The sequence below is a fragment of the Vipera ursinii genome (assembly GCF_947247035.1).
Source record: "Vipera ursinii genome assembly, chromosome: 8".
Taxonomy (NCBI): Eukaryota; Metazoa; Chordata; class Lepidosauria; order Squamata; family Viperidae; genus Vipera; species Vipera ursinii.
In genome coordinates this window covers 10227737-10255496 of record NC_139519.1, presented here as the reverse complement: position 1 = coordinate 10255496, position 27760 = coordinate 10227737, and the positions used below count along the sequence as shown (strand labels likewise).

At 37.5% G+C, this 27760-nt stretch overlaps 1 protein-coding gene across 1 annotated transcript in view; it reads right to left on the bottom strand.

Annotated features, from left to right (window-relative positions):
* LOC310643884 (zinc metalloproteinase-disintegrin-like HF3) overlaps nucleotides 1-27760 on the bottom strand; it is a gene marked incomplete at its 5' end in the record, with an annotated part of 34267 nt that extends 6507 nt beyond the window's left edge. The window contains 16 exon segments of the mRNA XM_083368546.1: nucleotides 2594-2696; nucleotides 6323-6515; nucleotides 7576-7665; nucleotides 8691-8868; nucleotides 10507-10637; nucleotides 12742-12826; nucleotides 14593-14762; nucleotides 15304-15375; nucleotides 16058-16120; nucleotides 18261-18456; nucleotides 21281-21357; nucleotides 22273-22351; nucleotides 24163-24233; nucleotides 25474-25580; nucleotides 27606-27670; nucleotides 27672-27760. Coding sequence (XP_083224672.1) covers nucleotides 2594-2696; nucleotides 6323-6515; nucleotides 7576-7665; nucleotides 8691-8868; nucleotides 10507-10637; nucleotides 12742-12826; nucleotides 14593-14762; nucleotides 15304-15375; nucleotides 16058-16120; nucleotides 18261-18456; nucleotides 21281-21357; nucleotides 22273-22351; nucleotides 24163-24233; nucleotides 25474-25580; nucleotides 27606-27670; nucleotides 27672-27760 — 1769 coding nt within the window.

Below are 27760 nucleotides of genomic sequence, written 5' to 3'. Positions count from 1 at the left end.
TAATTTATTATTCTTAAAGAAAAGAGACTTGGCTGACAGTTCAGAAAATGAGATAAGATTTATGTGACCTTGAACACCAGCTGTGAGTTTTAGCTCTGTTTTTTATTTACTGGGGTAAAAAACTGTAAAAGCTTTCAATTCAACTCATCGCTCTGTAAGATCAGGAACAGACCTTTTCTATGGAAGAAATGCAAAAACAAATTTCTGCTATATTGAAAATAGCTTACCAAACTTACCAAACTTAGCAAACTATTCTTACAGCTGGTGATGAAATAAGAGCTTTCAGGGGGAAATCAGAAAGTGTCTTAGATATGAAAACTCAAACTTTGACTATAACTAAAAACCTATCTATAAAGAATACAACAGAAAAAACTGAACAATTAAATATTATCACAGAAGACCTAAATGCCTAACAAGTACAGACAATAGAAAATTCAGGGGGGAAAAATCTAATAATTTGGATGGAGGAAATAACCTGCTATATAAATCAGAAGGAATTTGAAGATCAAGAAGAGAAACAGATGGAAGGAAAGATAAACAGTTCAGGACAACTACTTCAAGAGGAGAAAATAAAGAGACGATCTGGTAGTCCTGCCAGACCTCTCAGCCTTTCAAAAATGGTGACTGGATGGTCATCTCAATATGACATAATATATACAACAATACAAGAATTCTTTCAGGACCCTGCAGAAAGGACATGGAAGATGATTTGGCAAAGGAAAAAAGCCAGAATAAGACTGAAGAAGAATGGTGTGGGGATATATTTAGGAGGTTTGAAATGGAATATACTTAAGTAGACAAGTCCCATATTTTGAATACGAGATATTGTTATGATGTGAAGATAAAGAAAAACATTGGCTAATTAAAACTTAGATGCATAAATATCAACAGTTAACAGTTAAATTGAAATATTGAGTTGTGTATGAAGATAAGATAAAGGTTATATATATATATATATATATATATATATATATATATATATATATGGATCCTTGGTTTTTCGGGTTTTTCCCCGCGTAGAACTAAAGGTCTAGGCATAACGTTTCGACGGAAACCCATCCGTCATCATCAGGCTGGTGGCTTTAGCTTCCTTCTTCTGGGAGAAGCATGCCACATGCTTCTCCCAGAAGAAGGAAGCTAAAGCCACCAGCCTGATGATGACGGATGGGATTCCGTCGAAACGTTGCGCCTACACCTTTAGTTCTACGCGGGGAAAAACCCGAAAAACCAAGGATCCACATACAGGCACCCGCGAAAACCTCAGAAAACATATATATATATATATATATATATATATATATATATATATATATATATATATATATATATATATATATATATATATATATATATATATATATATATATATATATATATATATATATATATATATTGTGTGTGTGTGTGTGTGTGTGTGTGTGTGTGTGTGTGAAATATTTGTCAAGTCTTTTGAATACACCTTGCTAATTAACTTTCTTTCCTGTTTGGCCTAACTCAAGGCTATCCACAGGATATAGTCACAACTTATGACAGCTCATTATTTGTGTAAATTATTCAAATTGCTTAAATATGAGAAAGTGGACAAAAGGAAGAATGCTGAAATGGTAGAAATTTTTGCTAGTGAATCTATAATATTTGGAAATTATAATGAATACAAGCATATCATATCATATTAATAATCTGTTGATATAATTGAGATAGATAAGATATGTATGCACAATATTAGATGGGGGAATTTTGACAAAGGGATTTGGGGTCATTTAAAAATTTAGAAATGAAAAATATTAAAGGTTTATTTATTTATTTTTATTTTATTTTAATCCCATTTATATCCCGCCCTTCTCCGAAGACTCAGGGCTGCTTACAATTTAAGCACAAACCAATGTGCTTAGCAATAGCCTTCATTCTATGTATATGCCTGATTATTAGGGCTTTCGGGGGGCCCCCCAGTGGCATTTTTACAAAGTCAGCTTATTGCCCCCAACAATCTGGGTCCTCATTTTACCTACCTCAGAAGGATGGAAGGCTGAGTCAACCTTGAGCCTGGTGGGATGCGAACCTGCACTAATTGCAGGCAGCTGGTGTTACTTAAGGAGGCATTAGCCCACTGCTCCACCAAGGCTTGTTGTTTAATTTCAATATCAATGCAAAATTAAAGCTGGGAAAATTTGTAAGGTTATTAATGGTCCAAAAGATGGAATGTCAAAATAAATAAGACATATTAAATTATTAAGTAGCTGATAGATAAAATAATTACTAATTTAAACAAGAGACGATATGTATTAAGGGAAAAAAGAGAGGAAATATTGACTGCAATAGTTGGAGATTTCTATTAATAATATTTGTATGTAATGGAATTATTGTAACTCAGACACCACATTGCTTTTCAAAGATATAAGTATAATACTGAAACATTAATAAAAAGTTTTTTTTTGTTTTAAAAGGAAAATTAGCCATTCTGAAATTGACTCACATTTCTGTGTTTTAGCCAGATGATAGAATCAAGTTCCAACAGATGTGGACATAAAAATATTTCTTATATTATCCTTATTTTATATCATCATCATAGCAGGAAATAATTTAGATTGCTTACTCTGGTGCACAGGGTATCGGTACATCATTTTCCTTTCTGCAGTAGAAATAAGATTGGCCTTTCTTGTTCGCCTCAAAGCATCCATCTGGAGCCACAGCTGCATCTGCAAGAGGAAGTGAGGAACCTGAGTGTGTGTCATGCCAGCAGGGTAAAGAATGGCTTCAGACAGGGGTTCCCAACCAGCGGTGTTTGCAACCCCTGGGGGTGCAAGATGATATTCCAGGGCGTGCAAAAACTTGGCTTTTCAAAATTATAGTGTATATACATAATTCTTTGCCATTATTTTGAACTTTTGTAAGGGGTACGAGAATATATCAGAAGTGTTCTAGGAGTGCAGGGTATAGAAAAGGTTGGGAACCACTGGCTTAAGAAATCTCAGAGGAGATATTATTTGCTTATCTAGTGTTTTGTAATCCATTATTTATCTAATCCTCATTATGACCGAATCATCCTCTATCTGATACAGTGCTACACTAAACTTGCTCATTTCATTTTATGGACACAAAAGCTGAAGCCACTTTATGCAAGTTGCAGAAGACCCCACAGTAAATCAATGGCTGGAGGGGAATCTGAGCGCAGCTTCATTCCTCTGTGTGCTGATTCTCCATTTCCCAAGTTTAACACTATTGTAGATACATTCCTGTGCTGGAATGCAGTGAGGAGGGGGATCCCCAGTTGGGAGGGGGTGCAGTCCATATGAACAAGAGGCAGTTCAGCCCCAATATTATATGTGAGAGAAAGAGGGTGAAGACAGCTCCTCACTAATTATCCATAGAGTGTATTGTAGGTGCAGGTAGTAAAGTCCTTAGTCCAGCAAGATTTTGTCTACAGCAGTGAAAAAAGAAAGAACTCAGCTTGGAAGAACCATCATGTGTCATTCTTGGTTTGAGGCCTGTTAATTCCTGGGCATAAGCCTTTCTGAATATAGCTGGATTACTTGCAAAAGATAGAACTATTTCCATTATTTGGAATGTTAAATCATTTCATGCTATTTAAGTGACCAAAATAAAGATTTCTTTGTTTAAACTGAGAGTTTCCATTTTCAAAGCAATGGAAATAATCCAGCAAGTCTCCATTTATTTATTAATCCAATTGATGGGTTGATCATGCAAGTGAAACAATATTCTGATTTGCAATTTGGATTCCCAATTACCATCACATGCCATCTGACCTGTCATAAACAATATAGACAAGGGGATAGAAGGGCAACTCATCAAATTTACAGACAACTCCAAGGTGGCGGGAATAGCCATCCCTCCAGAAGTTGGCTTAGGATCCAGGAGGATCTCGAGAGACTTCAACAGTTGACACTATCTAACAAAATAAATTCAATGGTGAAAAAAGTAAAAAAATAAATAAATCTATATTTAGTTTAGTTTAGTTTAGTTTAGTTTATTATATTTGTATACCGCCCTTCTCCTGAAGGACTCAGGGCGGTGAACAGGGCATATATAAAAATACAAATTACAAAAATTAAAAGATAATTAAATATGAGCCCAAACTAAAAACAGTAGAAAAATGTAAAAAAAAAATCCCCAATAAAACCCCAGCACATCCCCCATCAGGTCAGGCCGGCTTGTTCAAATAGGTAGGTCTTCAAGTTGCGTCGGAAGGAACGAAGGTCAGATGGCATCAGGAGCCCAACCGGCAGCTGATTCCATAAAGCCGGGGCGCCCACAGAGAAGGCCCTCCCCCTGGGGGCCACCAGCCGACATTCTCTAACCGGTGGCACCCTGAGGAGGCCCTCTCTGTGGGAACGCACAGGGCGGAGGGAAGTTGACGCCGGCAGCAGGCGGTCCCTGAGGTACTCCGGACCCATGCCATGTAGGGCTTTAAAAACCATTACCAAAACCTTGAACCTCACCCGGAAGACAACTGGCAGCCAATGCAGCTCGCGGAGCAAAGGTGTAACATGGGAGTACCGGGAAACTCCCAAGACAACTCTCGCGGCTGCATTCTGTACTAGCCGGAGCCTCCGAGTGGTCTTCAAGGGAAGCCCCATGTAGAGAGCATTGCAGTAGTCCAGACAAGAGGTCACGAGCGCATGAGTGACTGTACACAGGGCAAGTAAAATCAAATCACAAGTACAGAATAGGTGATACCTGGCTCAATGCTATAAGTATGATCTTGAAGTCCTAGTGGACAACCACTTAAATAGGCACCATCAATGTGCGGCAACTGCCAGAAAGCCGACACAGTCCTGTGGTGGGATTCAGCCAGTTCGCACCAGTTCGGCAGAACTGGTAGCTAATTTTTTGTTGCCCAGGGCCAGAATGAACTTCCGGAACCAACATCCACACAGAGAACCGGTTGTTCACATATTTGAATCCCACCACTGACACAGTCCTAGGTTATATTAACAGAGGGATAAAATCAAGATCATGTGAAGTGTTATTACCACTTTATAATGTTTTGGTAACACCACACTTGGAATGTATCATTCCAGTTTTGTTTGCCACGATATAAAAAGGATGTTGAAATTCTAGAAAGAACACAGACAAAAACAGCAACTATGATTAGGGAGTTAGAGGCTAAAACACAGAAAGAACAGTGGCACAAATTGGATTTCATTTAATGAAAAGAAAGTCTCTAGGTGATATGACAGCAGTGTTCCAATATTTGATGGACTGCCACAAAGATGAGGGGGTCAAGTTATTCTCCAAACACCTGAAAGGAGAACAAGACCAATGGATGGAAACTAATCAAGGAGAGAACCAACCTAAAAACAAGGAGAAATTTCATATTGGAACAATTAATCAATGGAATGGCTTGCCTTTGGAAGTTAGGGTGCTCCAACACTGGAAGTTTTAAAGAAGAGATTGGAAATGGTATACAGTTTCCTCCTTGAGGAGGGGGTTCAGCTGCTAGAAGATGTGCAACGCTCCTTCCAACTGAGTTATTCTGTTAATTCTGACTCTTTTAATGACTGACCGGAAACCTGTATTTGGGCTTTCTACATGCAAATCCTCACTGCTCCACTGATCTATGGCCAAAATAAATCTCCCTCTTTACTGAAAACTATCTACTTTATATGAAAAAGGGAACTTATTTTCAGTTGCCTTTTTCAACATAAAACCATTCTGAAAATTCTGTGAATCGTCTGAAAGTCAGGAGTGATCAGTGACAAGAATCACATCCCCAACATCTGTCAATTCAGTTATTATGCCAAATGCAAAGAAACTTTCAATCTCGGGGTTTGAATAATCTTAGCACACAGTCCCATAATCAATTTACATTATCTCTCATTGAGATTCTCTCAGATCTTTCTCCAATTTGGGAATGTATCCACAACCCACAAAAGCATCCTTCCCCCAAAGTCCGTCTTTCCAGATTTCTGGTCTGCAACTGCCATCATCTTTGACCTTTGGCCGAGTTCTCTAGGGATGACTGGAGCTTTAAACCCAAAGATCTGGAGGGCTGGGCTCTAAAGCCTTCAAAGAAAGAACTTGTTCTTGAAAAATTATTCCACCTGGACAAGACCTTCAGAAGTTGTGTGTGCTCCAACACGGGTGATTTTTTTAAATAAGAGATTGGAAATGATATAAGGCTTCCTGCTTAAGCAGGGAGGTGGACTAGAAGACCTCCAAGGCTCCTTCCAGCTGTGCTACAGAACAGAAATGTAATGATGATTTACTATGGATACAAAGAAGAAAAATATTTTTCATTAATGGCAATGACTGTCTTAATCTTTTATAACACTACTATTCTGAAATGCTAAAGTTGACTTACTTGGACCAAAGAGAGCATAACATTGGTTATGCATTGTGGGGCATTTCCCATTGTAGCAGTAACCATTGTTGTTTTTGCATGGTTTTCCATTCCTATCGAAGTGATCTGTGGGACACTCAGCAGATTGGCCAGTGCAGTATTCAGGCAGGTCACACTCACTTGCTCTCCGGCATTCTGTTCCTGCTCTCTTAAACTGTGGGTGAGAATCAAAAATACTCCAGCTATCACTCTTCAGCAGCAGAGATCAAAGAGTCAAACCATGATTCACAACACATTTCAAAACCTCCTCTTCATCTGTCTTGAGGATCACCAAGCAAGGCATCCCTGCCCTATAAGAATTGTGTGTGGTGCCTAGAAGTCCCAGTCTGTCTTATTTGCTATGGGGAAATGATTGCAATGAAAGGCTCAATTCCTGAAATACAAGTTCTACATGTTCGCTGACTGTAAAGTGAAAATCAATTGAGCTGCCATGAAAAACCAGCAAAAAGTTAATTGCTGAACTTATCCTGATATATTTCTATTTCTTTACATAGAAAGAAGCATTCATAGAATTTTCTGTCATGTGCTGAAAGAAATGTGATTCCCTTCTCTTGCTGTGAAACTAGGCTTGTGATGGAAATATGGCAATAACAAATGTTCGGGGCCACTCTGCTCAAAAGTTCATTACAGACTCAACTGGGATCTCACATAGAAAAAAGGAATGAGGAACCTGCACCTCTCTTTTCATGGTCCTGCAGCATCTCCAGAATGTGCAACCAAACCATCTAAATTTAGAGCTTTACAGAGCAGGTAGAGAACATAAGGGGGAAAAAAGGCAACTTTACTCCCAGAAGTCTCCTGCACCAATTTCCATCCTAAAAGTCTCAGAGAGAAAAATGTCACAGCATTACTAGGGACCTCTTAGAACCTTCCAGAAAGTCAAGAAGCTGAATTGGGGCACCAATCTCAAACATTGCCCACCCTTGTTTAAACTTAGTTTCCATGCAATCTCAGTCAAAGAAAAAATATATTATTTTCACAGACATGATTTAACATGCTGAAAGAGTGTATTTGAGATTGAGACAAGACTGAAATGTTATTAAATTATCCTCCCTAAGGATATCTTCATAAGATTCAAATAAATTGGAAGAAGGGATAGAAAGAAGGTTAAAATGTTTTGATCATAGTACACAGCCAAGAGATATTACATTTCTATATGGCTAGAATGGAGCAGGGTAAAATCTCTACTGGTGTTAAAAATAAACAAGCCTTACTCTGCATTGCTCACAACACTCTCCAGATTCACACTCTACCCATGAGTGTAGTTTACACGATGCAGCATCACAGCACGGATTTTGACAATTCTGAAAACCAAAACATATCACATGATATCATAGAATTTTCTGACTGATTTTTTTTATTGGTCTATTTTAAAGAGGGAAGCTGCCAATGAAAAAGACATTTCTGCAATGTGTTCCCTCTTATGGGTTCATGCTAGCAAATGAAGAAACTGTTTGTTATTGCAAACATATAATGGCATATCTCTGTGAAAGAGCCTTATCTGATATTTCCTATGTGAAAAGAATAAAACAAATAAAAATATCCTCATCTCCTAATTGTGAAGCCCACAAAACCGACAGCCCCATTCCTTTCTTATTCATGAGGGATTTTCTACTCATCATGCCAGCCTTTCAGGTAGTCCAGAGAAGAAGCAACAACCATGAATATGAACACTACCTTGATTGTAAAGTTACAGTAGCAGAATCTTTCAGTAATGAAAGTCCATTTCTACCACCTCATCTTTACGGACCAAGAGAATGGGTGGGAGGTGTCCCTCTTGAGATGTTTGCCATGCCCCATTGCTTCTGCAGGCTAATCTTATTATATAACCATTGACTGGATGTTTCCTCCTTCTTTTGTCTCTTAAGGACATTCTCACAGACCTTTACAGGTGTCTTTAACAATATAAAAAGAACACTAAATTACTTTTCTTATAAAAATATTATTGGGACCAGAGCATAGGTTGAAGGTCATCAGTTATGGGAGAAAGCAGCTCAAGAAAATAATGGGAGAGATAATGTGGCCATGTCAACAAAATAGGGGTTTTCAGGAGGGAAGGAATTTTTTTGGAGTGGTCAATCACCCATTTTAAAAAATACGCCATCTTCCCAAATGGTAGTGAGGTACCAGTTCTCCTTTCCATTACAACTGTTTAACCAAATCCAAGAAACCACTTCATACTTGGATGTACATAAAGGACACAAACCTATGCCATTCACAAACTAACCTCTTGGATGGCTCAAACCACTTAGAAAGCTACATGATTTTTCAAGGATTCCCATTTTTGAGAAAATTCTGCATGTTCTTGTTAATTAAAAAAAAGACTTACTGAAGGAGAGCCACAGTCGCATTCTTCTCCGTTCTCCAAAAGTTCATTTCCACAAATTGGAGGTGAAACAATATCTGTTCTCGAGGGTCTGATGAGAGTGCAGTCTGGTTTATCATTAGTTAGAAACTTCTGATAATAGTCCCAACTACAATTGCTGAAATATATGGCAGGTGGATCGCTGTAGAGATGAACCAAAATAAGACCATGACATCATTCATATTTGAACTAGGAACAGAATTCATTGCAAAAGCATATGAGATGGAAAAGGGATGGCTAAGGAAGAAATATAGTGTGTATTTTTCCTCTAAAGCTACCAAAATAGCTAAGACAACCCGTTGTACCCCTTGATCTTACTCCCATATTATGCTCTCTCAGTTTTAATTCCACTAACTTTCCTTTCTTTTTTAACAAAATACATTTGCAATGAGAAATCCATGTGATATTAGTTGATCGAGCTGCGTCTTGTGTCTGAGTGGGGTGCCTTTTATTTTCATTTTTAGTCAGCCTCTCTGTGGAAGGACAATAATATAATTGAAGGGAAAACTGTGGAATTTTGATCCAGTTTTAATTTTCTTCTTTTGGAGGGATAGGACCGTTTATAACAATGAAGAGAGAGCTAAGTATGCTAACTCTTTATTGGCCTTAAAGTATTTGTCGTTGATTTCTTTTGTTGAAAAGGTGATAATATCAGCAACTTGACACTGACCTCTGAATCTAAATACTTAAATAGATGCAAACATGGCATCCTAAGCCCAGCAAAGCACCTTCCTAATGTTAATTCAAATCATTAGGAATATAATTATTGTCCCTCAAGTTAGGAGGTGGAAACAAGAACACAAAGAGAATTGGATGGTGGTCATTAAACAGACAATATGGTCTTCTTCCAAGATCAAAGTTGCACCACACCCCTTTGGTGGGGTTAATTAAGCAACTGTCACAACTGGGACCAGAATTTCCATTGCTCAGGAAACCAGTTGTTAAGTGAGTCGTGCTCAGTTTTACAACCAGTTTTGCCACTTTGTTAAGTGAATCACACAGTCATTAAGGGACCCAGCTTGCTCCACTGGCTTTGCATATGGGAAGACAGTTGGGAAAGTCACAAATGCGGATCCCATGAATGCAGGATGCTTCAAGTGTCATAAATACACAAGGGTGTCGCCAAATGCCCAAATTTTGATTCTGTGACTGAAGGGAGGCTTCAATAGCTGTAATTGCGAGGACCGGTCATAAGTCACTGTTATCAGGGCCATTGTAACTTTGAACAGTTGCTAAACAAATGGTTGTAAGTCAATGACTTCCTGCACGTTGCTACCTGTTGATTTCAGAAGACTGCAATATATGGCAGAGATGTCACATATTCTACCTTGATGAAAGGGTGAGGCAGGAAATCCCCAAGGATGCTAATTTATCTTTTTCTTCCTGGTGTTGCCAGATTCAGAATAATATTTTTTCCCATTCTGCTTCCCACTTTAGGAAAGACTTTAATGTCTTACTTGATTTCCTTTTTATCCATCAGAGATATTAATATTTGGTTTCCTTGGCTTTGCTTCCTATGCTGTTTCTTCAAACTCTGGGGTTTTGGAGGAAACTACTGAAGGATGGTTATTCAATTGCTGAGAACATTTCTACCTTTTTAAATTAGCACATTTTAATTAGACATGATAAATGTCACAGAAATGACCCAAACTCTCTTTGTTTGTAACTCCCTGATCATTTCATTTTTGTAAGTTCTCAGTATATTTAATTTAACAATTAATTGCAACCATTTAAAAATAACTTGATTGGAAAGGCATTAAAACTTTTCCTCAGTGCTTACCTTAAACGGGGAGCCATAATGCATGAATTAGCACCACAGTCACACTGATTTCCATCATGTCCCATGCCCAGGTTATGACCCATCTCATGGGTCATTATAGCTGCAACCACACGATCTATTTGGCTATAATCCTGAAGAAAAGAGAATACTTTGTTTATTGTTATTCCACCAAGAAACTGAAAGTGAATCCAATTATTATTATTAGCGCTAAGTGGCTAAAACTGGTGACCAACTGACCAATTTTAAGTTGAGGATACCATCTCAGGATTCCTCTAGTTCTTCTGAAAGTATGTGTGCCCACCAAGACTCCAGAACATACACAAATACATTTAGAAGGAAACTTTAAAGCCCAGAAGCTACAGCACAGGAGAAGATCAAAAGTTATGCAATCATTTGCTGTCTGCATTTATTCAATTACTAAAACTTAACCATACACACTCCAGCCATGCCCACCCAGTAGGCCATGCCCACCCTGGCCACACCCAAGTGCCCCCTCGAGGGCAACTGCAATGCTGATGCGGCCCTCAGTGAAATTGAGTTTGACACCCCTGACTCAGTGTCCTTTGCTACAAGCTAAAATTTTAGGAATATTGAAGGTAGCCATCCTAAACAGACTTAAGAATGAGCTGCTCTTTCTGAATAAAATAACCTTCTTGAGCAAGCAGACTTATGAATACCTACTACTACCAGGATCCTAACTCTGCTTATTAAGAAACAAAACTTTTGTTGTATAAGTTTTGTTTATTACCATGACTATCCATTGTTTCTATGTCAGGGTTTTTCAACCTTTTCACCCATTGTACCACTTTTAGGATAAGCCAATATCCGAGTACCACGTCACCTAGCAAGGTGTCAAAAACTTGACCCCCTCCAAAAAAAGGGAAAAAAAAGATAAAGTACAAGTACTCTTCAACTTACAACTATTAGCTTAGTGACTGTTTGAAGTTACAATGGCACTGAAAAAGTGACCTATGACCATTTTTCACACTTATGACTGTTGCAGCATCCCCAGGGTCATGTGATTTACATTCGGATGCTTGGCAACTGATTCATACTTCTGAACGTGGCTCAGCTGATCTCGCCTGGCTCACTTAGCAAGCAGTCTCTTTTCCACAAGCAAGTGAGCCAGGCAGGAGCCCGGGATCAGCTGAGCCGCGCTCAGAAGTCACGCTCAGAAATGCTGATCCAGCCCGGCTCACTTCCTTGCAGTAAAGAGGTTGCTTGCTCAGTGAAGCCCCAGGATCAGCGAGCTACCTGGCACTGATCCTGGGGCTTCACTTAGCAAGCAGTATGTTTTCCCCAAGCGAGCTGGGCAGGAGCCATTGGCTTGCTAGTCCTTCTCCCCCCAAATGCTCCACTTGCTCACTCACCCTTCCTCACTGGCTGCTCTGCTCGCTGTTCCTTGAAAACAGGCCGGTCTGACCCTTTTATACCTTTTCTTCTCTCCACCCTCCTTTTTTCTCTTCCGGGTGCACCGGAAGCTGCAATTACCATGTTGCCACAGATCCTGGGGATACTGGCAAGCTTTGCAGCTCCAGCTGATCTTCAGGTCTGTGTGACTCCGTTTTGACTTGTTCCCTCCCCCACTATAAGTAGCTAAGCTGGGCTCGGTACCATCAGCCAGGGGCTCATGTACCACCAGTGGTACACATACCACCGGTTGAAAAGCCCTGTTCTAGGTGAACAAAAAGCTAAGTTTACTGTTTCTCAATAAATGCATAGCATCACTTTAACTAATATGTGTTTCTTAAAATACTGGAGTTTTTCCTTTTTAAGTAGATTTAGTATTCTTTCATTTTTTCAATGTACTAGAATTCAGTCATATGCAATCTAGACACTAAATTTCTTGGAATGTATGTGAGGCGATTCATGTTTGTCATTAAGATTGCTAAGAATATTGTTCAGAAGCATTATTTGGAAGTATTGTAACATGATTTGACCTGCTCATTTGCCAGTCAGAGCACAGTTTGACTCTTCCTGATCCAGAAACATATAATATATTGTCGTCTTTGACATATAGCTCTTTGCATACAAATAGCTTGTTCTAGAATGCATTGTGCCAAAATAGCATAAGTTGAGGCAGGACCTGGAGATGTGAAATCCAGAAATAAATATGGATGGAAATGATGTGGATCAAAAACAAGAAGAGGCTTTATTTGTAAAGAGGTTTTGCCTGTATGTACGTTTTCTTTGAGTACAAATAGATAACAGGTATCATTTTATTTTTATACCTACCTCAACAATTGCTACAGAATGTTTTGGCTGGCACATGCTGGACAGGGGAGCCAATCCTATAACTGATCCATCAAAATCAATGGCCCTATAAGAAAGAAGGGGAGAGGGATAAAATTGATAGAAGATAGAAGCACGTTATGTAGTCTTAAGACATATGTAACTATGGCTTTCTGCAAATCCCTAAACCCGTCCTCAATTACTACCAGTTTTCAGAATGTTAAAATTCATTTTAGGCTCTACTCTCAGAACCCATTTAACTAAGCAGGTCTGTTAAAAATATTCAGGATGCATTTTCACTATCTGGTGAGTTTGGCTGGTGTTAGCATGAATGAGGTTGGGGAGAGGGGTTAGCACACAGGTCGGCAACCCGTGGCTCCGGAGCCTCATGAGGCTCTTTAAGCTGTCTCTTGTGGCTCCCAGTCGCCTGGTGCGCGTGCACTTCTCCAAATGGGCAGCAATTTGCGCGTACCTCTCCGAACGCGCAGTGGTGCCACCCATTTGGAAAGCTGCTGCGGCCCGTTTGCAGAGCTGCCGCCTTCCTGTGAAGGAGGCAGGTCTGCAAACTGGCCGCAGCAGCTTTCCAAACCAGGGCTACCGGCTTCATCCATGTTTGAGGAAGCTGGCAGATCTCCAAACTGGCAGAGGAGGTTTGGAAAGGTGCATGCGCAGCTCTCCAAACCTCCTCTGCCCCATTTCCAGGGCTGCTGGCTTCCTCAAACATGGACAAAGGTGGCAGATCTCCAAACATCCTCTGTCCCGTTTTCAGTCCATTTGGGATAAATTAATTCCATTAACTGTGCAATCCCATCAAAAAACATATTTATTTAATAGGTTTTGTTTATCAATTTAGCTGTGTGGTTAAAAAAGACTAGATGGTTTTGGGAAAAGTGATTGGGTGGCAAGCCAAATCAACATCTGTGGGAAAAATAAAATGGATTGTTTTGTATTTTTTAATATTTTCCCTTGCACTTAGATCTGCCTTCTATCTAGCCCCTATTTCATAAGACCTACTTGTTATGCAAGCATCCTGTAGGATTGCTCACAACATAATTGTTATTTGTGCAATATCTTATAGATATAAGAGAATAAACATGTAAATTACTCAATCATGAAATTGTACGACAATATATAGGCTGATGGGTTGTGGAAATGAACACTTAAGACAGTGGGCTTGTTGGCTGGAAGGTGGATAGCTTGAGACCTAAGATCTGCCTGATGCAGTGAGCTTCCGTTACTTGCTCCAGCTCCTGTCAAACTAGCAGTTCAAAAGCACACGAACATAAGTAGATAAATATGTACCATTTTGGGGAAGGTAATATCATTCCATGTGCTTTTGGCATTTGATCATGCTGGCCACATGATCACGGAAGCATCTTTGGACAATGCTCGCTCTCCAGCTGTGAAACAGAGCTGAGCACAAACCCCTAGAGTTGGATATGACTGGCAGGGAAACATACACACACAAACACAAACACACACACACACATGTATATGTATATGTTGCTAAGCACTATATATAGATTGGATATTTTATTATTTTACTTTATTCTTGGTTTATCTGTTGTATAATGCAAGTGTTCATTTAGTTTGTGCAGAATGGGAACCAAAACATTATTGAATTGACTTAAAAATGCATGTGTAATTAGAGCAAAATTAAAGCAGGATAATCATATAAGTTTCAATTTTAAATGCAGGTGAAATAAAATCAAGCTGAGTTTTTCACCTGCAATCATTCAAGGACTTCTCAGAACCAGCTCTCATCTACAAAAAAGTGCTTTGTGCAAGCACTAACCTCCCCATAACCCTCCACTCCCAGCCACCCCCACTCCCTTTCCCCACAATGAGACGTACGTGAGTAACTGAGCATTATCATGTCTTTTGCGACTCAGCAAATCTCTCTCTCTCCATTCTCCAAATGAGTCCAAAGTATCATCTCCTGATGATGTCACCTTAATCAAATCTCTGTGGTCCCAAATTTCTACGCCAACCAGGGGTACACGAATATTCAAAGGTAAGTACATCTGTCAGGTGGACATGGCATCAATCAGAAACTCAAACACAAGTAAACTTTGAGAAACATTTCAAGTTTAAAAACGAATTGATATTGGCTTTTGTAAGCAGATTTCTTCTCTGGGATCCATTTCATAATCAACTGAGCTTGGAGTAGGCTGACTCTGACCATCTCTTTCTGATCTCCCAGTTCAGAACCATTAACCACAGCCTGGAAGAATCCAGGTACAGACATAGTTCTGATTGAATTCTTGCAACACTTTTGGACTTGCATCCTCCCAACACAGTGACTTTATTCCCATAAGAGGCTTATTAACCTAGTTACTGAATTAACCCATTTTCTGGGATGGCTTCACATGCTGGATTACCAGCTGGCCAAATGACCTAGTTTTGCCACACTCAAAGCCACAAATCATAGCATTCTTGTAGAAACCCATCTTCTCTCTCTCTTTACCTGGTTAAGTGTGTTGTGTTAACAGGGTGAAAATCTGGGCTGCTGCTGAAAGAAGTTTAAAATCAACAAGTGAAATAATATTTCCCATGTCCTCTTACCTCATTTAAAATGTTGACACGTTGATATATTTTTGTTCTTATAACAGTTAAATCACTATTGTATTTTGTGACCTACAGAAAAGATAAAAAAGTTAAGACGAGATGATAATTATAGGAAGAAGGGAAAGAAGGAGGGAGAGAAAGAACATATCAGTGAAAGGATCAAATCTGAATTTGTTGATGTAATAATAATTTTTATCCAAGCAGTCCAAAGAATTCTTTTGTGCTGATTTTTTAATCTACATTTGTCCCATTAATATATTAAGGTTTTTAACTTTTCAGCAGCATACAAGGGCTTTTTTCCTGGTTAGAGAAAATTTTGGTCAGCCTCCTGAAATGCTTTCCTAAATTGGATGCTATATTTCCACGTTCAGAGAGGTGTGAAATAAACATTCCTCACTATACAGTATATCTTTTCCTTTGTGTGTTGTCAGCTTGGACAAACAAAGAGTGCAGGAATGTTTCCAACAAACCTACAGAACTGTTTAACCAGTGTGGGATAAAAATAAATTTAGATGGTATCCAGGAATAACAAATGTGCAAATTAGAGTATATTTATGAATGGCTCTTAACTTTGTAAATATTAGTTGGGTCCAATAACAAAAAATATCAAAGTTTATGATAAAGCACCTTTTAAGATAAAGCTAGTTAAGATGTTTATTAATCTCTTCAAAAATGCCCACATCAAAAAAGGCAGAAACAAAATTCTGTGCTCAATGCAGAAAGAAAATGGAAAGATATCCAGGATACTTACCATGCTGTGGTCCACAACTATGACAAGCTTAACGTATCTGAAGCGGTCATTGTATCTTTGTTGCTAAACAGAACAATAAAGAAAAGTTTGTTTAGACATGTTGCTCCCAGCAGCCAACAAGAATGTTGGTCATCATCAGATAATAGGAAAAGTGCTTGTTTTACTCTCTGGTCAAAATACTTGAACTTTCAGAAATATTGGTTCTTTCAAGAAGACATAGGGAGACAGCTTGTTAAAATTTTAGCCCTGGGCCTTGAGCCCTTTGGAACTGGGCCGTGGAAGTGGCAGGTGAGCGCCTGCATCTCCACTTGCATGAACAGCGAGCAAGCATGGGTGGGTGGGCTCCATTTGCATGAGTGGGTGCGTGGAACCATCCCCTCCCCCCACCTGTTTACAAAGATGGAAAGGTTGGAGAATTCTGAGTTAGAGAAAGTGCTGACAAAGTTCTGAGGAAAAAGTACATTATGCTATGGATTGTCAAACACAAAAAATTCACTTTCTTTGTATTAATAAGGTGTGGCACTTTTTTCCAATTAATCTGTTTTTGGAATTTATGATGCCTACATTTAAAGATAAAGGTATATATGAATACCTAATTCTGAAAAGAATTTAATGGGAATAAGAACAACCACATGAGGAAATTGCTCTCTTTGACTAGTTTTTCACCCTGTCAAAATGATGCTTCAATGACTTTCTCTCCTTTCCTTCCCTTTCTCAAAAAAAGGATCCCAACCAATCACGTGAGAAACACGGTGATGTGGTCATGCTATGGAACCAATTATACCTGGCCTGCAATCATATCACACTATGCATCAAAGGAAAGGTAAGGGGAGGCAATCAGACATTTTGACCCACTGAACTCACTCTTAATGGCCAAAGAATTGTGCCTTTTCAGTGATGTAATTTTAAAGTGATTACTGAAATATTGCTTCAGACTTCTCAGGCACAAGGAACAAGAAAACATGGTTAAATGCTCAGAGTAGTTTCTTTATTGCTGTTCTTGTATAGAGGGGAATCTTGCCAGACTAAAGCACACTCTGTGTAACCATGAGATACACTCTGAGAGGGCTTTAGGGAGGATCCCTTCCGGGCTTCTTTCTGCAATCCAAGGACTCATTGCTGATCTGCCTCTTATTTCCCTGGGAAGGAGACCCTCTGTCCTGGATTCCACTGGGAGATTCCACCACTAGAGTACCCAGGTTGCTCAGGAAATGCACTCTTGCTAAGAGCTGATTGTGTGAATGTGCATTACTTGCTTCTTTCCCTAGGAAAGCGTTCTCGTGTTTTTTCAGCATACAGAGCTACAAGGCCAAATTGCTAAATCTAGAATGCAATTTCTCTCCTTTCTCTCTGACAGCCACTTTCTTAACTCCGCTGCACATGATCCAGTTTGAATAAAGTGATCATGACCTGACTTTGAGACAAGAACGTTCAACACAGAGGACCAACTAACGACCAATTAAACATAATGTATAAAACCAGAACTTGCTGTGGCTAAAGATTCTTGAATTTCCAGAAACACATTTTAATAAAAAAATATATGAGATTTTGAACTTCTAGATATGTATCAGGCAGTTTCATCTTTTGCCACCAAAAGGAAGGAAGGAACTGTCACTCTGGATGCATCGTTTGTTTTCTAACTTTTGTCCCATCAGTAAAGGAGGAAAATATTGGGAAAATGAGGGTCAATTGTGACCAGATTCAATTTGTCACTTTTTATTCAGTCATTGTCAATCCAACTTGATGATTCAAATAAAATTGGAAAATGGAGTCAAGATTATGTAATGGCCTTATCAGACATCTCAAAACCATGAAATATTTCAAACCAGTTTCTCCCCCATCCCAATTCCTCTCTGCATGCAAAAAAGAGGCATCCACATTGATAATTTAATTGCTTTTCAAAATTGACTTAGAAAGTGGAGATGATTTAGAAACTCATTTAAATCCATTTTGATTCAAATCTGCAAACTAAGTTTGTATGATCAAAGAAAATGCTATAAGACTGGAACATGTATTTTCTGTTCCTCAAGTTTCCATTGTTTTTTTTTATGCCATGGCTACAATAAAAATATAGAAATGGGGGCTCTTCCCTTTTGAATTCTATCTAATCACCCCCTCCCCAAAAGAATTTCTCTCTTACTTTATATTTTAGAAACAAGGAAATGAATATGTGATCTCAAACTATGTTTACAATGAGACTTACTTCAGAAGTAGCAACTAACTGAGAGGCCTTTTTGATGGGCTCATCTGATTTCCAATTAGTCTGGGTTACCCCACACATTTTGGGGCCCTCTTCCTCTTTTTCTATGTTTTCATATTTGTAGACTGCATGGGCTTCACTGTTGGGAATCTTCAAGGGTTCAATAAAGTACGTCTCGCCTCGAAGCTTGAAATGTCCTCTGTAAAACAATGTGGAAAAGGGTGATCAGAGATGGAGAAGCAAGAGAAGAGAATATTGTTAGTTCAGAGATAAACTGCACTGATGATGTTGGCTAGTTGGGTAATGAAACTCAGCTCTGAGACCCATTTTTAACTAACCAAGTCAACATTCCTCATGTTTTTGAATCCCTTCTTAAAATTCAATGATTTTTTTTATTTTCTTTCCTCAGCACTCAAATCGCTTTCTCATACTTCTCAAAGATACAGCTATGATCAGAAAGATATAAGAGATTTCACACACTCAATGCAACCATGAAATATCCATACAGTATTTGTTTGAAGATACTTTGGCATGGAATCCAATATTGTATATTTCTTTGGATGATAAAAAATAAAATTTCTTTTTTTTTGTATATTTTATAAGAATTGTTTCTTCTTTAACATACCATAAATCATTATAAAACAGAATGTTGTCTGGGTGACATTTATAAAACAATCCTTAACAATTAATTTCTATAATCTATATTCCATCTGTTAATTTCATTTGATTTCCTCTATCCCTAACATATCATTCCTTGCAATACATCAAATTGAAGCAATTTTGTTTGTTTAACAACAGTTAAATATATAATCTCAATAATCCTATATATCGTTTTACTTGCCTTATCATAGATCCTGTCACTATATTTATTTCAGTTTGTTTTCCCCCCTCAAAAAAAATTACAAATAACAATCTTTTTCTAACATTCAACTATCTTCACGTTGATAAAATTTCTATCTATACAAATGCAAGACTAAAGCTATTTGAAAGATTCTGTTTTTGTGTACAACTTTATCTCATAAGGGTGAAATACTTTATATCCTATCAGAGAGAATATTTAAAAAAGAAACATTTGTTAAAGAAAAAGAAAAAAAATGGAATATATTATTTTAAGAGGGATGAATGTTTTTTTCTCTTTTGTGTTCTTTTTCTTGCTATGAGTAATATAGAAAAGTTGAAATGATTTAAATAAAGGAAATGTTTTAGATACTTAAGTGTGACTGAATCTAAGAAAAACATTTTTTAAAAAATTTTCAGTAAGAGTTAAAGGATTAGATGATAGATGTATTGAATGGAAAGTTTAAAGATTAAAGATTAAATATATTCTTAATTATGGTTATAAAGAAAAAGAAATTAAGGAAATAAATATATTAATTTAGGGATAGATATTTTAAATAATATGTTATTTCTTATGTTTCTTTACTCTTGTTTTCCTTTCTCTTTTTCCATTTTCCATTTTCCTTTTTCTTTTTTCTCTTTTCATTGTTTTGCCTAGTTCTTAAGAAATGTAAAAGTGTGAGATGGCTTAGATAGAAAAAATAGAGTTAAATTTGTAAATATAAATGTAATTAATTTTTGAGAAAATATTCACCAGCAAGAATATTTAGAATTTGGTGGGAGAAATAGACTAAAATAAGGATTGTAACAGGATTTAGGATGAGGCAATCAGAATGATTGAATAGAAAAGAAATACTATAGTAATATGATTATTATTCTAAGGAATATTGGAAAAAACTTATATATTCAATTTTTATTTTTCAAAATAATAAGAATTGTATTAACCCAATGCTTGCAAAAGAGGTTATTTTGGGGAAAGAAGAAATCAACTAAAATTAATATGTGGAATATGGATTATAGAAATTAATTGTTAATGTTTCATTTACAAATGTACCCCAGACAACACACTGTTCATCTATTATTGAGTGAAAAAAAATCAATAAATTATATATTTTTAAAAAGAATTCTTGGCAAACATCTTCACAGAGAGTTCAATGCAGAATAACATGACTAACAACACAGACTAACAAGGAGCTGGAGGCTAAAATATATAATGAATGATTGCAGGAACTGGGTACATTCAGGCTAACCACAAGTAGGAGCAGAGATGACATGATAGTCTTTCGATATTTAAGGGTCTGTCACAAAAAAGTGTGGGACAACCTATTCTCCAAATCACCTGATGGCAGAAGAAGAAGCAATGGATGGAAAGTAATCAAGGAGAAAACCAACTTAGAAGTAAGGAGAATGTTTCTGACAATTGGAACAATTAACCAGTGGAAAAGTATATATTCAGATGTTGTGGGTATTTCATCACTACTGCTTTTTAAGAAGAGATTGACAGCCATTTGTCTAGATTGATATAGGTCTCCTAGTTGAGCAGGAGGTTGGACTAGAAGACCTCCAAGGTCCCTTCCAAAGCTGCTATTCTGTCATACTGATTTACTTTATTATTCTGTTGTTTTTCTTTTATATTCCATCTTTTCATTTATTCCTCCATTGCATGGACACAGTCTCTGTTCAAAGGGGATCTTTCAGTGTCTTCCTTCAGTAACAGATGTTGAGAGGATGTTGATTCTGACTATTGATAGGGACCTTGTGAATTTTGGGATCTTTATGTGGCTAAGATGTCTAGTTGGCTGGAAAAGGTGTGCAGAGTGGCCCAATTAAGTGTTTCTGGGTAGAACTGAAAAGCCTTCTTGTCTCTTCCTGTACACTTTCTAGCAAGGTATGCAATCTGAAACCTACTAATCTTCTCTACCTGTAACATCACCTCCTATATGGAAAGGAGACCGGGGCTTGGAAGCTCTTTTAGACAGATCTGATTTAGCTCCCCAGTGTCTCTATTGGCTGGCAGCAGCTCTTCTTGGTATTCAACCAAAGTCTTTCTTAATGCTGCAGAAATCTTGGATGACACCCAACTAATTTCCATGAAAAACTGAGGATGTCCTTCATTTTAACTGTGACAACTCCAAGAGCAGTATATTATTCTTAATACAATAAATAAATATTAGAGACTATCTTACTTCAAACCATTGCAAGCACTGATGCTTGCAGTTGAGTCAGCATCATTCTGGATGCGTCCATGATAGTAGCAGTGATCCTATAGGGAGGCAAGAGGACTACACTGGTTAAAGCTTGTTTATAGTGTGATTTGATGAGCAGAAGTACAGTTCCAATGTATTCCAGAACATCAATAAAATATTAAGACAGAAGTTTTTCAGAAAAAAATTCAGGGGGACAGAAGACCTGCTTAATATTGATTGTTGCAAAATGACCATAGTACAAATGCAAATCTCCATAAATCAAGTCACATTGTAGGGGGAGTCCCACTGATGGCACAAAGCTGATAAATTTTGGGCAGACAACCAACATACAAATATAAAAAGTTTTCTTGGAGATCTGCTCTAGTCCTGAACCACAGGATTTGCTGAATAAACTTTCAGACTTGATGTTTGTCATACATTCTGAAATCTTACCGTAATGTATGAAAAATTCCACAATTACTAATGATACCAGATAATCATTATTTCCTTGAGCTCACACAAGGACAGTTTCAAAATAAAGAGACAGATATAATTCCTAGCATTATCCAGAAGTAGATATTTTTTGGAGACAGAGGATGTACATTTAGATTAATATTAAATGGATTTCTGTATAGGAGTTTTGGTATTACAAACAAAGGATTTTGCATGTATCACTGTAATCCAGTTTAAAAATGAAAATGTAGATCTTCTAAACATGATGTTCTCATAATAAATCTATTTGTGAAACTCACTCCCCAAAATGTTGGAAAGAACTGGATGATTGAATATTGCCATGGCAATTGAATGAGTAAAATAAACTGGGTTTAACAATCCATACATCCTTATAAGAACATATCAATATAAGATACTTCATACATATATAGGTCTTGTTTGAGTAGCCTGGTCTCCTTCTTGTATATTTGTAATATTGTGCATAAACATTTGTTTCAATTTACTTCCTAAAAAGAAGACTCTTAAAAGTGAGACCCTACCTCAACTGGAGGGTTTGTTGTAATTTCTCTGCCATCTGGGGAATAATGAGTCTCGCTGTAATCTTCTGAAAAAAGATATCTGGAAAGAATGGAAAGAAGAGAATATCTATGTCAGGAATTAAGTAGAACTGAGATAATTTTATAATAAGTTTACAACTACTGTATAGTGGCATTTTAAGTATCTTGTTTGGTATCAAAGGAATGGAGCACGTATTTCAATCCCACGAGAATGGGTATTAAAGAGGAGGGCAGTGTATACCAGATTCACCTGAAGAACACCAAAGAACACCACAGAAGCTCTGCAATTCTCTTCAATAAGGTTCAGAGGAGAATGATTGACCAGAAGACATTTATTTTATTAAGATTTCCTTTTATTCTTCTGGTCTGGGCAAGAATCTGATGAAACTGCTTCGTCTATAAAGGAGAGCACTATAGTTCTATTTACTAAAGAGTAAAATGAATCAACCTCAAGGAAATGGATGCCTTGAACTTTCATACAGAAGATTCTCTCTTGAAGGTTTAAAGCAGTTTATGGAGTCACATTCCACTCCTGAACTCACATCAATAAACTTGTCATTGCCTTCTATTTTTCCAATCTATATATTCCTTGCTGGTCTTCCCTCTCTAGCCCTGCTTTGCTTCCATGCAAAACAAGACCATCCAGATGCTACCCTTTAATTTCTGTATAGCCTTCATATTTAAACAAAACCAAAGGGGACTCTAGAAGTTTTAAAGCACACATTAGAATTTAGCATGGAATATCTCCAGTGGAATAGGATAAAGTGACACACAGATACTCATGTATAGGGCTAATTTTTTATAGCTTAGACTTAATAATAAAGGCAATATACATTTAGAGGCACATATAGAATGGTCAAAACCAAAATACATTCTATAATCAAAGCCAGGCAGTCATTCCCAATGCACCAACTATGTATCTCAGTATTAAACTGCACCAGTCTGCAGAGACATTAAAACAGTGTAGGGGCTGCTATACTAATTTATACTGTGATATGGCATTTACAGGATTTGGGGTAATGAAAATGACAGTCTTTCTTTTAGTGGTGCTTGTGGTTTATTTACTTGTGAGAAATCCAACCTAGAACTAAGAGAAATTTCCTGAGAATGAGAACAATTAATCGGTGGAATGGCTTGCCTTCGGAAGTTGTGGGTGTTTCATTACTGGAGGTTTTGAAGGAACGATTGGACAGCCATGGAATGATATAGTCTTCTGCTTGAACAGCGGGGTGGACTAGAAGGCCTCCAAGGTCCCTTCCAACCATGTTTGTCTTTTGTGCTGGAAAATAGTTTCCTTCCATTTTTGTGGCTCATATTTGCATAATATCATTATTCCTATCTTGATTTATAGTTCAAATGGAATGCTATGAGAAGATTCACATGGCATTCTTTAAAAAAAGGCTAGTGAAATCTGGGATTATTTAGGTCATATCCCCTTTCGGGCCTTGATAGGAGATGACATTTTCTGCTTTTCATGCTTTAACATATAAATTCTGACGTACGTTTAACAGCTATGCAGGTCTCGTAGGAAACATTATTCAGATTGACGGAGTGTGTGTGAAGGAGCATAAGCAAACATTTTAAAATCTTTGCAATATTTCATTATTAACCTTGTTAATTCAAGTGATAGAAGGTTATGAGCCTTGAATGGTTCAACTTTGACTAAAATTGTTATGGTCCAGCACTGTACCATAGGAGAGAAGGAATAAAAATTAACATACTCACTATCTATATCTACTTTTCCTACAAAGTAACATTTATTTTAATTTACAAAAAATGGAATGAAATTATTATTTCTCTTAGATTGTGTCCAGGAATATACATTTTCCGCCTTGTACAAGCAACGTTAAGAAAAAGTCTGAGTTAACATACTTATTTTTTTCCAGGTGAAGGACCACTGGCTCTCCATTCACTTTAAATTCATATTGCATGGTGTCTTCATACTGAAAAGCAAAGAGTTCAGGCTTTACATCTTAAAAAAAATTAGACAGGTAAAATACGTGCCCTCTTAACAACTCTACACCTGTATCAATTTCAATCTAATGAATATTTTCCCATAGCCAAATTATTTATTAGATTTAGAATATTTCATCTGGTGGTTTGAAATTAAATTAACTTTCCTGCATAAGTTCAAGATCTCATTCTCTGTTTGAACATCTTGGTGAATGAGGTTGAGCTGGGACAGAGAGACTGACTCAAAAGTCATCCAGTGATGGACTTGAATCTGGTTCTTAGAAATAATCTTGAGCTGTAACCACTATACCATCTTCACCTAGAAACACATGTTTTTATATTTCAAACTGATGCATGTAGACATGCATAGTTTAAATTAAGTACTTTACTGGATTCTGCCTATAATACATGGCTTAGGTCCGGGATATTTGCAGGACCGTCTGCTGCCAGGAACGACTTCCCATCGCCCTGTGCGCTCACACAGAGAGCTGGCGACCCCCAAGGGGAGGGCCTTCTCTGTTGGGGCACCTGCCCTTTGGAAACAGCTCCCCCAAGAACTTTGGATGGCCCCAGATCTCCGGTCCTTTCATCGCGAGCTAAAGACATACCTTTTCCAACTGGCCGACCTGGACTGACGTTGGGGGTTTTACTCATGTTTTTAATTTTTACTGGTTTTAGTGGGGCTTTGTAAAATTTAATTTCTTTTAATATTTGTATTCATTGTTTTTATTGCTTTTTTTATTGTTGTTAGCCGCCCTGAGTCCTTCGGGAGATAGGGCGGCATATAAGTCCCATAATTAAATTAAATTAAATTAAATCTCCCTAGACTGCTTCCCTTCTCTTCAGAACAGATAGAGAAACTTTAATGGAATTTCCTGGATTTGGGGGAAGGATGTCAGTCCTGGATCTGTTGCAGCTATGAAATGACTCAAGGCTAATCCTCTACTTCATCCTTCCTCACTGTACGGCTGGTTATCTCCCAAAACTTTATTAGTTATAATAACCTATCAATATTAGGAAATTCTGTTTGCCATGAGTCTCTTCAATTTTGTGTGAATTAGAAGGCCATATAAATTTGTTCAATTCACTTTAAATAAATAAATAATTCAATCAGAAACGTAAATTGCAATGCAAAATCCAGATAATCATTAGATGGCAGCAAAGGAATATCAACATTTCTGTGGACTGACAAGAAATAATTGGTCGATGAAACAAAGACCTTTTTCTTACCTTTTGCTCAGGCTGCTTAACTGCTCCTTTGGGCATTGCAGTGACTTTTTGTGGATACACTACTTCATAATCATTAACGTTCCCAGATTCCAGGATTATAGAGCTCCCTTCGTAAGGAAACAGAAAAGAAGGTTTTGTTTACTTTGGGATGTTATTCTACCATTTTCACATCCACAACACAATTTGTTATTCAGTTATCAGTGAAGAATGGAACCTTTTTCTAGTGGGACACAGCACAGATGTCCAGATTTTCTCTGGAAATACAATTTGCTGAATGATGTTTGGGAGCTGAAAGTCTAACTGGAGACATTGCTTTGGGCAGGTGCAAAGGAAACATGTTGGAGCTTGAATAATCAGGAAAATATATAAATCAATCTCAACCAAAGTGCAGGTTTGTGCAGTGAGCGATAAGGCTAAGATGAGAAACTGTAAATCACAATAATCTGATTCACATAATTCAGTAAACCTACTGTATTATGGTTAGCATATCCATTAGTCAAAAAGCTAGGCAAACTTATGCAAATGCAACTTATTAGGAATTCCCTTCAGTTGAACTGCTATTTCACTGCCATCCTAATAGTTTTGCAGACTTTCCTTTCTTTCATTTTTAAAAGAATCTATGGACAGCCCACAGCATCCTAATTATCAAAGGGGCATCTAACAACATGTAAATAATTCAGTGGTTTCAGAATTAGACTAATAGCTGGAAAAAATAGAGTTGGTCCCAGATGGACATTGCATGGTCACCTGGTATTTGCTCCTTGACTTATTTTGCAAATGTGGCAGTCTGACACCTGCAGGTACACTTGGATGCACAATTGCAACTGAGGCCAAGATTTGTTAGTAGATTAAAGGAAGGAAGGGGATAAAGTTGTGCTTATAGTTTCAAGTAGAAAAAAATAAAATCAAATATCAATAACCACAGGGTATAGGAAAGAAACTCCTAGCCAAACGCCTAAAGAATTACGACAGAGACACAGACACAGACAGAGAGAAACAAACATTTGGCCCTGGAAACGTGTCTTCTCAGACTGATGGCAGCCCCAGACAGAATTATACATCTTCTTCATACCTATTTATGTACCTACCCATTTGAACCTGATGCTCCCAGAATCATAGCAAGGGTTCAACTCCACCTGCTAGCAAGCAAGCTTACTATTCCTCTTCTTTCTTAGAGCACAGGAAAAGCAGCAATTTCCCTTCCATCTCCCTTTCTACTTTCCTACATTGTTCTCCATAAATTACTCCTGTAAAGGCATCCCCATCTTTCCTTGCTGTTTAAACAAATAAACAAACAGGGCTACTGAAGTGAGCCTCTGACCGCTAATTGTTTTTGGCAACTTCTGAATCAATTGAGTGTCATTGTTAGTAATGATATGTGGGAATGACTCAGGAGACAGGGAGAAGAGCCATAGACTGGTCAATTGGCATGTAAAAAGTATTTCAGCCCACAGAAGGAAGGAGAACTTGGGAGGAATTTCAGAAGGTTTAAGGTTTAAGATTTATTAAATTTATATGCCGCCCTTCTCCCTGAGGACTCAGTGTGGCTCACCACAATAAAAAGTTAAAAGATAAAATACAAAAAAAGTGTCATATTATCTTGAGTACAGTTTGAAGATTCTCTGTAACAACAATAGAACTAGCTTTTATCTGGCTAAATATTATGCAAGCTTAATTACAAGATGTCTAATTGACCCACTGAAAGAAAATTGAAACCAAAAACACTTTATTTTTCTTTAACATTTTGTTTTCTGACATTTTCTTGTCAAACTCAGTTTCTCCGTCCTCTTCAGTCTTCTAATCCTTTTTATAAAACTCACATCATTGGAAAACTTTCTCTCCAACTAGAACATGCTTTTCTCATGAAGACCTTAGGACTTTTCATTCTTAGGATTTGCTTGTGGCTTGACAAAATTTAAACAAATACCAAGTAACTATTTATGTAACTTTAGAACAAATGTGATTCTTGAGAGCATTCTTTTGCTAAATCTGTAGAAATTGAAGTGGAACAAATTTTGGTTAATTGTCAGAAATAAAACCCAAAACAAATGCAAAAAACACAGTAATCTGTTGGATGTAATAGTCTTTTAGCAGTAAGATTCTGAACAAGCGAACCAAAGAGAACATCTTACCTTGATATGGAAAAACTGCTAAGCAAATAATTACCAAGAGAAGTTGGATCATTTTGGAGGCTGGATTTGGCTGGCAATCTCTTCCTGCTTTCCAGCCAACCTGAGCTCTTCTCCCTTTGACTATGAGAAGCAAGGAATGAGTCCTTCAGCTTCAT